This window comes from Amblyomma americanum, chromosome 4 (assembly GCF_052857255.1).
Source record: "Amblyomma americanum isolate KBUSLIRL-KWMA chromosome 4, ASM5285725v1, whole genome shotgun sequence".
Taxonomy (NCBI): Eukaryota; Metazoa; Arthropoda; class Arachnida; order Ixodida; family Ixodidae; genus Amblyomma; species Amblyomma americanum.
Window position 1 is genome coordinate 125,722,803 of NC_135500.1, and position 13,242 is coordinate 125,736,044.

Below are 13,242 nucleotides of genomic sequence, written 5' to 3' on the forward strand. Positions count from 1 at the left end.
ACCAGCACTTGACATATCCAAGAAAAGTTCATTTGGGGGGAAGAAGATAACAAGGGCCTGCATGAGTCAATTCCTTGTCTCATCACAAAAGAGGCACTGTTTTGCACACGAAATGTGTGGCTGTGGAGCGGATAATTTGGAGGTGAAAGGGCAAAACTGCTAGAAGTATATGCAGTTAAACATACATAAGGGAAGTCACTAGAAGCACCGCTCATTCTGGTACAAGTGAGGAAATGCAACAGCTATTTGCTGCAGTGCTGAAAGAAAAATTATAATTTGGGGCGTGCCTTCCATCAAGTTACGTTCGCCGGAACTTTTCATGAACAGGTAAGTAATGTGCACTACTCCACTATTTTGAAGCGTTCAAGGGCTTTTGGTCTGTAGGGTCAGCTGTGCGCAGTATTACATGAACTATGACACTATGAAGAAAAGTCAGGATGAACACGAGTTGGTGTTCGTCTTGTCTTTTCTTAGTGTCCCATACATTGCACGCTGCATAACATGATGCAAGGTCTTGCTCGTAAAATGAACTGCACCCTAATGCACCAGTGTGAGGATATGCAGACATGAAATAGCCACAGAGCTTCGCAGTAAGAGCAGCCACGCACAATTAGTCGCAACACAAATTTGATGCTACTCTCCCATAGGGGCTTGCTTGGGTAGTGGTAGGACGAAGTTAGACTCGGCACTGGAGGAGAAATAAGTTGCTGAAATCTTACACCACAAGTACCAGTGTGGTATGAACTGTAAACTGTATGTGGAGCGTAAAAGGAGGATACAGAGTACGCTCTTTTTTTTTCACTGACCGATCCTAGGTGTATGACAATGAGATGAAGTAAGCCCAATTACACGACTTAGAGGATAAAAGAGCAAACAGGAATCGAGTAGTAATATTTGATGGAGCTAGTTGCTATACTGCCTGAATGCAAAAATGCCTGTGCAAGCGAGGCCAGGAAAAATGACACTGAGGCTATTCAGTGGCAGTAAAAGTCTGGCAACAATAGCCAAGAATTGCTGTGTATTTGTGAAGTACTATCGCAATCAATATTACAGGACGCGTGCTCACAGAAAAAAAGTTTATTGAAGCTCTATCTCGCTACCCAGACACGTAGTATAGTCGCCAGTGGAGAGAGCATGCACATCTCATATCTTGGCACCTATCAGGTGATTTTTTCCGGCATACTCCCGTCCCGTAAACTTCTGATCACGATAGTACGAGTGGTGCAATAATCAAAAGCAAGTGTGCAACCTTCCCAGCCACTTGTGCGCCTTTTCTTTCATGTGCCACACGCCTGCCCTTGTTTTCCAATCGTGAACAGCCTCCATAAAACAGGAGAGGTTTAGCAGTCAAATCAACAGCACACGGGGCATTAATTAAAGCGCATGTGTACGCATTGGAATGGGGCGAAGCCCAAAGCACATGCGCTGCCCATTAAAAGGTTGAAGGTAAGGGTGTTAGAGGGTAGTACCTGGGGATCGTCAATGAAGAACATGCCATTATCGACATTCTTTGGAGACGTGCTTTGCACCTGCAAACAGAAAGAAGCAAAACCAAGTTTAGTCAACAGCCACATTGCAAACTACTTTAACAGATTTATTTAATAGTAAGAATAAACGCAGGACCCAAGAAGGGCTAAATAACATGCAATTTATTGTGCATCCATTCCTGCTAAATGCACCTGTGCTTCCTTTTCCCCACCAATTCCCTATAGCACAACAGAAATGAAGAGCTTTAAAGCAACAGTCTGCCGCTGAAGACTAAATATTAAGTACTAACATATGTATATCCTGCACTACAACAGCAAAAGAGTGCAGAACTAGTAGTTTCGTAGAGAATTTGTATTTTAGACTGGCAAATAGGCTCCGGAGTAGATGGTGGCGCAGTGCTGCTTTCAAACTTTGCGATTCTGAATGCGGTTTGGCTACGTTGCCTGAAGGGGATACACTACTGTACGAGTAAGACTGCAATACAGAGGCTTTTTGACAGAAGAAACATTTCTCTACAAACTTCACTTTTTTTCTGTTTAACACTGCTTTCTCATCGCTTTACGTGCTCTGGAAATGCAGGCTGCCACTTGCTGACAACGGCATTGCCAGTGCTGCTATCTGCAAGAACTTTTTGGCATTGGATTGATATTAGTGAGTGTTATATTAAGAATAGTGTACTTAAAACCACCCAAATACTATCAACTATGATTTTAATAAAACCTATCCATTGCAATTGCGTGCTACCTAGCTGGGCAATCATCACACCCAATGTCAGGGTTTGAAGACGAGAGTATCATGAGAGGTCAAAAATCATTCCCATGTTGAAAAATTGTGCTTTAAATTGTACTGCAGCTGGGCATATTGGGGCAAGAAGCTCTTGATTGCCTTAAAAAATATATTAGTCCGTAAAAGTGAGATGGATGCAACAGCCTTGCTATTGTATGAAATAAGGATGAAAATTTGACCCATTTTGTCACTCCAGCCATACAGGTTCTCAAATCTGCCTAGAGGGAAAAAGTGGTGGCACAGTCCAGCACTTATCCACCATGAGAATGCTGGAAAGATTGTTTTTTTATTTGGCTTTGCTACTGTTAGGCTGAGAACTTTGATCCTGCCTTGAAATCATTACCTGCACCACGATGTTCTCGTCGCTGCACAGATTAAATCAGTTTTATACTAAGTTGTTTGTACTTATAAATTTCATGCTCGTAAATGTTCAGTGTTAAACTGATATGAGAAGTGCACAGCACTTGTTAGAGGTTTGCCTGGATAATAATTATTTTTATGACCAACAATAGCCAAACCGGATACAAAACCACGTCTACCCAGAATTTCTGCACCTCTCCATGGTGGATGAACTATAGCAGTGCCATATTTCCCTCTAGGTATGATATTCAGAAACCAACTATCAAGACCACATGGGAGATGCTAAAACCAAGCTCTGGGAAGATGGTTGCTCCACCACGCTGCCATGCACGTGAGGAAACAATTTCATTTCCGTATGGTTCTCAAGTGTACGTGTCACTGACACTTGCGCAAGTTGCTTGTTGCTCCGAGTGTTAAGAATCGCCTCATGTACGTCGCGCCAATGATGTGTAATGCATCATGACTCGTACCAACGCATTTGTCCCAGGAATTTTAGTGCCAGCCTAATAGAAAAAGCTTGCATGGCCCGTCTTTGTCAGCCAACCAGGCCATCCATGGTCAGAGCTCGGCAAACCAGCTCGGGCCGTGGTTGGGGATTGACATTGGCCTTGCACGAGGCGATCACCGCTTGCCGACGCTGGGCCATGCTCAGCCCTACGATGGTCTAACAATAAATTACCTTTTATACTATAGAGTACACTACAATGACATCTGTACAAAAGACAAAAATATTCGCAAAGCTTAATTTGCATTTCCTGTAATTCCGACATGAAAAAGAAAGGTCTGCAGCTTATCGTGCATAATGGAGTAGTCATTTGGCCCAGTGCCGACATACTGGTAAAATCTGAATTGTAATATCACTCTACCACGAAGACCGATGCCTAACGACAAGCAGATGCGACTCAGATCAAACTATAGAAACACTATACAAAACAGAAAAGGTCATGTAGCATCAACATGCTGAGTATACATCTTCAAAACGAAGAATTTTCACGAGCTTATATACTCGAAATCCAAGACCCTGCTCTTGGAGCTATAGTGACTTGCATGTTAAGCAGGGACCCCGGAACAGGGCCCCCCCTCCCCCTTCCCAAAAAAATTTTTTTCGGAGGGGGCAGCGCCCGCAAGATAAGCCAGATCAGTTGTTATTCACAGATGGAATGCAAACTGCGAAATACACGTGAACACGAAGAACTCCTTCCGGAACGGCTCGGAAACGGGCGTCGCAAACTAAAATGGGACCGAATACACTGCACAGAACTACTCACAATGAGCATCCACAATACAGCACGCACGAGTACACGCACTGCGCAATTAGGGATAAAAGAAGCAAGCTCGTTAAGACTACAATAATGGATGGAAGCACGGGGCGCAGCGGGGGCGGTGCCCGGGCCTTTTTTACTGCACATTATTCTGCCGCCACTGGGAAAATCCACGGAAGCATGTTATGCTCAAGACATGGGGCAATTTCAATAACGATAATCTCGCGGCGCAGCGAGACTGGAGAAAACAAATAGAGGGAGACGTTTTCTAAAACCTGCGGAGTGACTCAATCCCGTTAATTTCAACGGACAGCACACCGCAGAGCAGACGCGTAGCGATCAGCGCGATTACGCATTGTTCGATCTAGAAGCGGCTAGCACACAAAGGCGAAGAGCGCCTAGCGAAGCGTGAAAAAAATTGATCGCGATCCAAAGTCGTAATTTAAATGCAGCTTAGGAAAAATTGGGACTAGGCTCACGATCGCAGAAGACAAAGACGTCGCACAACTAACACCGTTCGACACATCCGGTGCGCACCAACCCGCCACGAAGAAGTGCTTGTCACGTGCGCTTGAAGAACTATAGAGTAGAGGGAGTTTAATTTATTCAGCTTTCGAAAAGATCGTCCAAGATGGACCCGAAGAATAAAACCATAGGAAGCGCCAGTGTACCGCGAGGCCGGTATACCCTGGCGAAATCCTGCCAAAGTTTAACCAGAAGAGAAATCGGCGAGGGCCGTGCGAAAAGTTTAGCGATCTGCACCGCAAACGAGACAGATCCCATATTTCAAGCTACGCACGACAGAATGAAAACGCTTTACAATGACGTACGCATATATACATGAAAAAGTATAGTTTGGGCAGGGATGCTGCGCGGGAAATGATTGAGGAGGAGCTACGGGAGTGGGCGGGGAGGGGGAGAACCGTTTTTGCCGCGAAAAAGAGCCCACAGATCAGTGCACGTTAACGCACGGGGCGCGGAAAAATAAAGAAAAAGAGCGAAGGAACGAAAAGCACGACACGAGAGAAGAAAAGAACCCGGAGACTCCGTGGAAAAGGCAGGAAGAAGACCAAAAAAAAAAAAAAGAAACGAACACCGGAAGTGAAAGTACAAACTGACAACGACGCGCGGTTCTGAGGTGGCCGGGGGAGCGGGAACTGCGGCACGCACAAGAAACTTGGGGCTGGCGAAGAGAAGTAGAAAGGAAATAAAGCGAGACTACAACACACGCTAGATGATGCGGGGAACAAAGCGCGGCAACGGCCGAGTCCGATGCCCTCTGCCACCGCCACTGGGCGGGATGGTCGCAGGGTCGAGGGGGGGGGGGGGGGGGGGTATGGAGGGCAATAGCCGCGAGCCTCTTGCGTCGTCCGCACCCCCGGCTTGTTCCCCCGCCGCAATCGAGCCACTTCCTGCCCCAAAAACTGCCTCCCATCTGAGCAGAGGAGGACGGGGGTGGGGGCGATGAGAGACGAACCCTCAAGCTGCCGCTGTTGATGGCGCTTGCCTGTCCTCTCGTTGGCACGCCAGCCAAAACAACGCCACTGCCATGCGAGAGTGGAGGGTGGAGGGGGCGAAACAGACAGTGCCAAGCTGCTCAGCGCGCTTTGTGGCGTTGCCCGCTGCAAAAGCACGGAAAAAATGCATCGACCGCCAAAAGGCGAGACCGTTGACCGCTCGCTGCTCGACACGGAACCACCACTGAATGAGGTAGGCGTCGATAATGCCGGCGTCACTGTCATTGTTAGCACTGGGCGGGTCGCTCGGTACGAGCTATGATGGTTTGGTTTATGGGGGTTTAGCGTCCCAAAGCGACTCAGGCTATGAGAGACGCCGTAGTGAAGGGCTCCGGAAATTTAGACCACCTGGGGTTCTTTAACGTGCACTGACATCGCACAGTACACGGGCCTCTAGAATTTCGCCTCCATGGAAATTCGACCGCCGCGGCCGGGATCGAACCCGCGTCTTTCGGGCCGGCAGCCGAGCGCCGTAACCACTCGGCCACCGCGGCGGCGGCACGAGCTATATGAGGTATGCTGGATTCGCCCAGATAATTGTAAATAAGCTGTGGTTTGCGATTAACCAGAGAAGAATCACCAGCACACTTACCCGCAAACACCGATACAGCGGCTCCGAAGTAAAACTCATATGGCATGCGTCCAAAACGTGGTGGGTTAGAGTCACGCGCGGGACTTGTAATGTGCCCGGAAAATGATGCTGATTGGGGCGACGCCAGGGTCAAGGCGCTAACGAGCGAAATGAGGAAATGGCACGAAATGCGAGCCTCGTAAACAGCGAGCCTTTCGAGATAAGCGCTGGGGAAAAATAGATTACAGCTCCCATAGGCATTGTGCAACAGTGACAGCAGCGCAGTAATGCAAGGACCGCATGGGCTTAGCGCACCTCGACTGACCATCTGAATTGGCATTGTAAAGACCCCCTTCCCCCACAGCCCACTTGAATCAACAAACGCGGAGACTAGAGAAGCAGTGGCCCCCCTAAGTGGCATGGAGGAGGGGGCGAATACGCCCCCTACTCCTTGACCTTATTGAAATACCCGTGCACGCCTACGCGCAGACGATGTCATATGCAAAGGCTCTGATGTGTAAGAGACAGTGCTCAGTGCCGCTGACTAAGAAGTTTTCTCTGGTTAACCAGTACACGCGTTTCGTTTGCAGTGACGACAGGTGCGGCCGCAGTTACGCACGTTTGGCAGCGACATAGCCGATTGCCCACGTGAAAACCTTCGGCGAGAGCGGTTGAAGTGGTCGTCGTTGTACTGCGCCTCACTCCTCGCAATTGAGCAGGAAAAAAGTTGGCAGTGGTTTAGCTCCGGTTAAACCTAAAGTGACGCGATAGCTACAGCAGGCCGAGAGGAACTTGGTCACGTGACCAACCTCGTGACGAACCACGTGATCAGCCACGGCGCCGCGCCGCCGGCAGCTGCTCCGCACCACCGGCAGCTGCTCCGCACCACGTGACAGCGTGGCGGCACCGCCACGCTGAAGGCTCGAAATACTACCGTAATGTAGCTATCGCTACAATAAAAAAAATACCAATACTAGGTCCCTGAGGGGCGACACCTTGTACGGGCGCCCATGTCGAAGAAATATTACACGCGCATTTTATCGCCGAGACGCATTCCATCGGTATTCCGCAACAATGCAAGCTGACGCGTCAGTGACAGAGTCGCTCTGCCCCACAGGTGATAACGGCTCGGGAGGAGCTCCACTGTACAGGGAACGCTAGAAACGAACCCCGCCCCCAAAGGCGCCGAGTGCGAACAGGCGGCTGAATAGAATGGGTAGAAGAAAGGGGCACATCCAGGAGTCGACGCCAACTTTCAGCGCCTATCGGGTCGGGGGCATCGAGTGAGGAGCGACCGCCGTGCATGCACAACCGAAGAGAGGGCGAGACACCTCGGTGGGAGGGCCCCCAACATGGCCCCAAAGCCTAAAAGGCCGAGCAGCTTTTCGGCCCGCTCCTCCACCCCCTCACGACAGAGCGGAGTCAGGGTGTGATGAACAATGAAACTGAGGATGCGGGGGAGGGAGCCACCGGACGCAGGGCGTCCCTCGCAGGCGCCCCTCCCTTCGCCTTCCTGGATGCGACGAGCCGCAGTTGGTCCTGTGTTGTTTTTTTTAAGTCCTCGCACTGCCAAGCAACGCCCAACGACTGCCGAGGCGAGGTAAGCCATGGCAAGCGTGGTGCTCCGCAAGGCACTGAAAAAGCGGGTGGGGGTGGGGGGGGGGGGGGTACCATGAGCAGAGGCAGAGGACAAGAGCGAGGCAAAAGCACGAAGAAGGCACCGACACAAAGGAAAAGCCCCGCGGCTTTTTCGACGCAGCCAGTGTTTGTTGTCGGTGCGACAGGAGGTGGCCTGCCGCCGCGACGGAGCCAATATAGCGGGATTCCAGGAGCCGCAACGCCACAGCGCCGACGCGACGCGCGCCCGCGTAGTGAAAGCGCGGGAGCTAGACGCGTGTCACCAAGAGGGCGTGGCTCGCGTCAGCAGCCGTGAGCTTCTTTGGCTTTGCTTGCGACCCCCCCCCCCCCCCCCCCTCCTTTCTCCGCGTTAAGGAGAGACAAAAGGCTGCCGCGCTCAGGTTGTCTTTTCTCTGGGCCCTCAGTCGGTACAGGATAAAGAAAAAGTTGGGTTTTGCGTAATACCGTACGGACAGGCAGCAGCAGCTGCTGGTACCAAAGGGTTGTAAGCGTGCGGAAGAAAGAGCGGAGAGGTCGGGGCCTGGAATGCCTCGACGAAGGATCAGAAAACGAACAAAGGCAAGGCTATAACGCTAACCGTTCGACGACTAACAAGCAGCCAGACAGCCACCGCCGCAGCAACAGCAGCAGCAGGAAGAGGAGACAGCTGCTCGCGAATATTCCAGAGGGGAACAAAGGAGGGCCCGAGGTTAAGGCTAACGAGGCCAGAAGCCTCGGGACAGCAATATCGGCCCGTGCCCGGGGCTGACAAGAACCAACGGTGCCCGCTGGGCTTGGCTTGTTTTCGCTGTCACCAGCAGGAGCAGTCACGGCTAATCTCGTATAAGCGTTGCGGGACGCCGGTGTCGTCTCAAAAACACGCCTTGTGCTATAAACGCTGCCTAGGAAAGCAGCGACGGTTTATACGGCGGTGCAAATTTGCCAATTATCGGAGTCCCGCATTAGCAGCAGTAGCAGCGCGCCTCCTACTCCTCGGGGTTTATCGTCTTTGCATCTGCGCCTCCTCCGCTCAATGGTTGAACGTCGTTAAGCAGCTTAACAAATCCTGCTGCTTTCTTTTTAACGTCAAGCGACACGCCACTAAGGAGCGCCCGGCTTGCGACAGAAATCTGTGCAATGCAGGAGGAAGCGCGCTTCTCAGGAAAGCTCATTTCCGAAACTGCGCTGAGCAAGCCATTAGACGCTCTTGCAATCGCCTCATTTGTGGCCCCTCCGGCGCGTCCCGTTTACGCAATCATAATCGCGAGAGCTCGCGGAGCTCAAGGGCACCCGAAATCGATCGAGATCGCTCTCCGCGAAAGAAATAGAGACTAACCTTAAACGCCACTAAATTGGGCTCCCTTGCTTGCCCCGCTGCAGTGCCCGATTCGGAGCGGGCAGTTACATCGCGCACACCGATCAGGAGCTAGGGATACGCCCGCCCGCTGACTCGTCGTCGAAGAACGCTAGGAGAGGAAGGATGGACTCCATGGTCGGGCCGTGCCCTCAGCCACCACTGCAGCGGCGTTGCCCAAGCGCGGCTGACGTCAGCTTCCCCGCGGCACGCAAGGAGGTCGTTGAAGAGCCGATATATAGCGCCGCCTTTGAATCGAGCCGGCGGAGCTAACTTGGTCCTCGGGATGGGCTTCTCTATCACCACTGCGGGACACGTTGCTAGCGGCTCCGTCACGACGACACACCCACGCATGCAGGGCCCACGGTAGCCGAGTGCCATGACCAATCGATATCTATAGAGACGGGCTGTGTGTGCGTGCGCGCGCTCTCGCCACGACCTTCCTCGATCCTTGGGGCACGTATACAACGCACGGTGGACGCTGCATGACACGGGCCCCAAGGCTGCGTGCGGCGGCATGCCGCCGCAACGTGACAGACGCGCTGCGGCCGGCGGCAGACGTCCAGTACCTTGTGGCTGACCGACGCTAGCCTGAGGACAGCTCCAGAAATAGCGCGCAAATCAGCTGAAGAGGTTCTCCAGCTTCGGAATCTGGAAGCCCAGCGCAATGGCGTTACCGTAGCGTGGGATTCAGAAATCACGATTACATCGGTGCACACAAAAGGGTACTTGGTGTATTTTTTAGGGGGGGGGGGGGGGCGTGGGGAGGGGGATGAATCGCGCTTTGCCAGTGCCTTGACCCAAGGCAGGGCGACCAAAGCAATGACAATTTGTGGCGTCTCATCGCGCTGCACCGACACTGCCAGAATACCAGCAGAAAAATATCGCGAACGAGAACGACGCAAATCGCACGTGAAGTGAAAAGTAGAACGCGGACCTCAACACTCCAAGTTGCGCAGCGCTGCAACGCGTCATCGGCCCAGCCAGAGGGCGCCAACGCACGACCGCCAGAGTCCGGCCGTCTCGCGTACACGCGCTCACTGTGTGAGTGATGGATCGGCTGCGCGTGGCAGCCAGCAAATCGGCAGGCAGGCAGGCTCGACGAGCCTGTCTGCCCGCCGGGAACGCATAACGACCGGATGAATTGGCCACAAATTCCCGGCCACGCAACGAGGCACCGAAGCGCGCCGGGAATGACGGGCTCAGCGAACACCCGACGACTCAGCCCGTACGGACGCGAGCGAACGGAGCGTGTAAACACGCGGAGACAGCGACGGTGGCATCTGCGACTCGTCAAGAACCGCGCCGCACAGCGCTACGGCGGGCGGGACGGACTGGCTGGCGGGGGGAGGAGGCAAGGCGTATGTTATTCCTTTTTTAAACACGGCCTGCCACTGACTCGGACGCCGTCGTCGAAGTCTGCGACACGACCGTAGAAATTGTGTAAAATGAAAACGCCCGAAAAGGAGAACAGCCCTCTATACTAACTGACGTATGTATAATATACCAGCTGGTTTTGCACATTACCGAAAGGAGCTAGAAGAGATCGGAAAAATGGTGAATGGAATTGCGCGCACAGGTGGAGCTAACTATAGCTCTGCACCACTGGCGACGCTTAGTAGAGTAGGGAGTAACAACGAAATTAGAGCGTTCTGAGGTTAACAGGCGCGAACACGGGAACGTTAGAACGCAGCAGCAGCAAGAAAACTCGCTTAGTGTTGAGGAATTGTACGTTAAAGTGGCAAGCGAAAAGTGACGTTGGCGCAGCGCCTCGCAATATTCATACATCTCATGGGCTCCATCTGTCTACCGTGATCTGCCGGGTGCATGCCTATGATGTCTTTATGACGGGTCGGCACAAATTCAACTGGCGCCCTTCCCCGTTTACTTCAGAAGGTGTGCATGCGCAATGCCTTGGGTGTAGGTATACGGAAGGAGCGATTTATGCAAAGCTATTGGTACTGTTGAAAAAAATAGACAAAAGGAGACGGGATTACGGGAAAGTGACAAATTAGAATCAATCATGATTAATGCTGCTATATAGATACGAGGCTGGTGACAGCCAACTAAAAAGACAAAAAAAAGATCTACGTGAAATAATAATTGGTTTTTTGGGAAAGGAAATTGCGGAGTATCTGTGTCATATATCGTTGGACACCTGAACCGCGCCGTAAGGGAAGGGATAAAGGAGGGAGTGAAAGAAGAAAGGAAGAATTAGGTACCGTAGTGGAGGGCTCCGGAATAATTTCGACCACCTGGGGATCTTTAACGTGCACTGACATCGCACAGCACACAGGCAGCCGCCGCGGTCGGGTTCGAACCCGGGAACTCCGGATCAGTAGTCGAGCGCCCTAACCACTGAGCCACCGCGGCGGGTCTACGTGAAACTGCCAGGTCTGAATTTCGTACATGCTGCAACTGGGTCATAAGTGCGTAGAATAGCCACTGCTCACGAAGAAACCCAACTTGCAGCAACGCCGGGAAATGCATAATCTGCAGTTTCATGTTAACTCTGCCCACTTGCATAAAAATAGAGTGCACGGCTAAAGGCACGGTTATAGTACAGCATTAAAACCTGGCGCTGTAGTCTGTGTATACGGTCAACATTACAAGGTGTTAACAAATAAGCGTGGGCGAGGCGAGGCGCGGCTCAACCTTTACTTCGAAAGCCAGGCGCCTGTATGTGCGCTAGCGAAGCAGCAGCGTTCCGCGGCCATGCGCTCACCCTGTTTATAGAAGGGCTTCGGGGAAGCCAAGTGCGTCAAGCTTATCTACTCCTGGAAAATGCCCTTGGCGCAGCACGCCGCTCGCAAGCACCGCGTGCTTGCTTGCTAGCCGCTGTGCAACATCGTTTATTTTCTCTTGGTCAGCGGAGTCCGAGCACCGCCACCGTGCTTTGATCAATCCAAACTTTCTGCAAACCCCGAAATCACTAAAGCTTCTTACGAGGAAATCGCGGTTCAATGCATCCGCTAGCGGCCTTGAAACAACGACCCTCGCAGCGTATGCCGTAACTGGCTACTGCATTCAGTGAGCGGACAGCTCACTGATTACATAATAATAATAATAATTGGTTTTGGGGGGAAAGGAAATGGCGCAGTATCTGTCTCATATCGTTGTACACCTGAACCGCGCCGTAAGGGAAGGGTAACGGAGGGAGTGAAAGAAGAAAGGAAGAATTAGGTACCGTAGTGGAGGGCTCCGGAATAATTTCGACCACCTGGGGATCTGTAACGTGCACCGACAACGCACAGTACACGGGCGCCTTAGCGTTTTTCCTCCATAAAAACGCAGCCATAATGGCGAAGTTAATTTTCTGAGGCCGCTAGGAAAAGAAAGCCTGGGTGCCGCCGACAGGGTCGGACACTTCAGGCACACTTGAACATCGCGCAGTAGTGTTGCAACACTGCGTGAATAACGGCGAAACGCGCATAATCACGAGCGGCATATTTTCGTTTCATCTACGCATAACAAGGAGTGTTCAATGAAGCTATATAGTAAACAGAGCGTAACGCCGTACGAACAGCGGCGTCATAAGCGCTGCGCTCTCCTCCGGTGCGGTCATCAGGTGAACTGCGTCCCCTGCAGGACAGCGCTCTTCCACGCATCCCAGTCATGTCCTGCGCCAACCGCTGTCACCATATCCCCGCAAACTTCGAATCTCATCCAAACCCGAGTCGACGACGCCCCCCGCTGCGCCTGCCTTCTCTTGGAATCCACTCTGTTACATTTAACGACCATCGCTCACCTGCTGTCCGCATGTCTGCTTGCAGCTAACGCTGGTTAGATGCTAACACTCTTCCCGTCTCAATCGTCATCCCTAATAATTTGCTTTCTATAGGCCGCTGGTATAGTATTTGTTTAGCATCTAAATAAAGCTGCATATGCATGACTGAGGGACGCCGTAGTGGGGGGGGGGGGGGGGGGGGGGGGGGTCGGATTAATTTTCATTTGCACTACCCGGGATTTTTTAACGCGGATTGACAGCGCGCAGCACACGGGCGTTTTTTTTTATTTCGCTTCCATCGAAATGCGGGCGCCGCAGCCGGGATTCGATCCAGCGACCTTGGGCTGTGCGCTATGTATAGCAGAGTCGCTCCACGTGTAGTGGGCGGGGGCGGTGCCAGGGCGATACAACTTCCGACAACAAGGAGCGAATAACCAGGCGTGTATCCGCCACCGAACGATCCGAAGCTGCGGCAAGCTTCCACGGGCGCAGCCAAGAGTGCCGCCAAGGACGACCTAATCAGGGCGGGCCGCGCAGAGCGGTGGTGCCAAGTCGTGGCA

At 52.1% G+C, this 13,242-nt stretch overlaps 1 protein-coding gene across 1 annotated transcript in view; it reads right to left on the reverse strand.

The window, feature by feature from the left end:
- Sdc (Syndecan) overlaps positions 1 to 13,242 on the reverse strand; it is a 97,104-nt gene that overhangs the window by 20,303 nt on the left and 63,559 nt on the right. Inside the window, exon 2 of the mRNA XM_077661643.1 lies at positions 1,470 to 1,529. Within this exon, the coding sequence (XP_077517769.1) occupies positions 1,470 to 1,529 (60 nt within the window). The remainder of the gene's footprint in view (positions 1 to 1,469; positions 1,530 to 13,242) is intronic.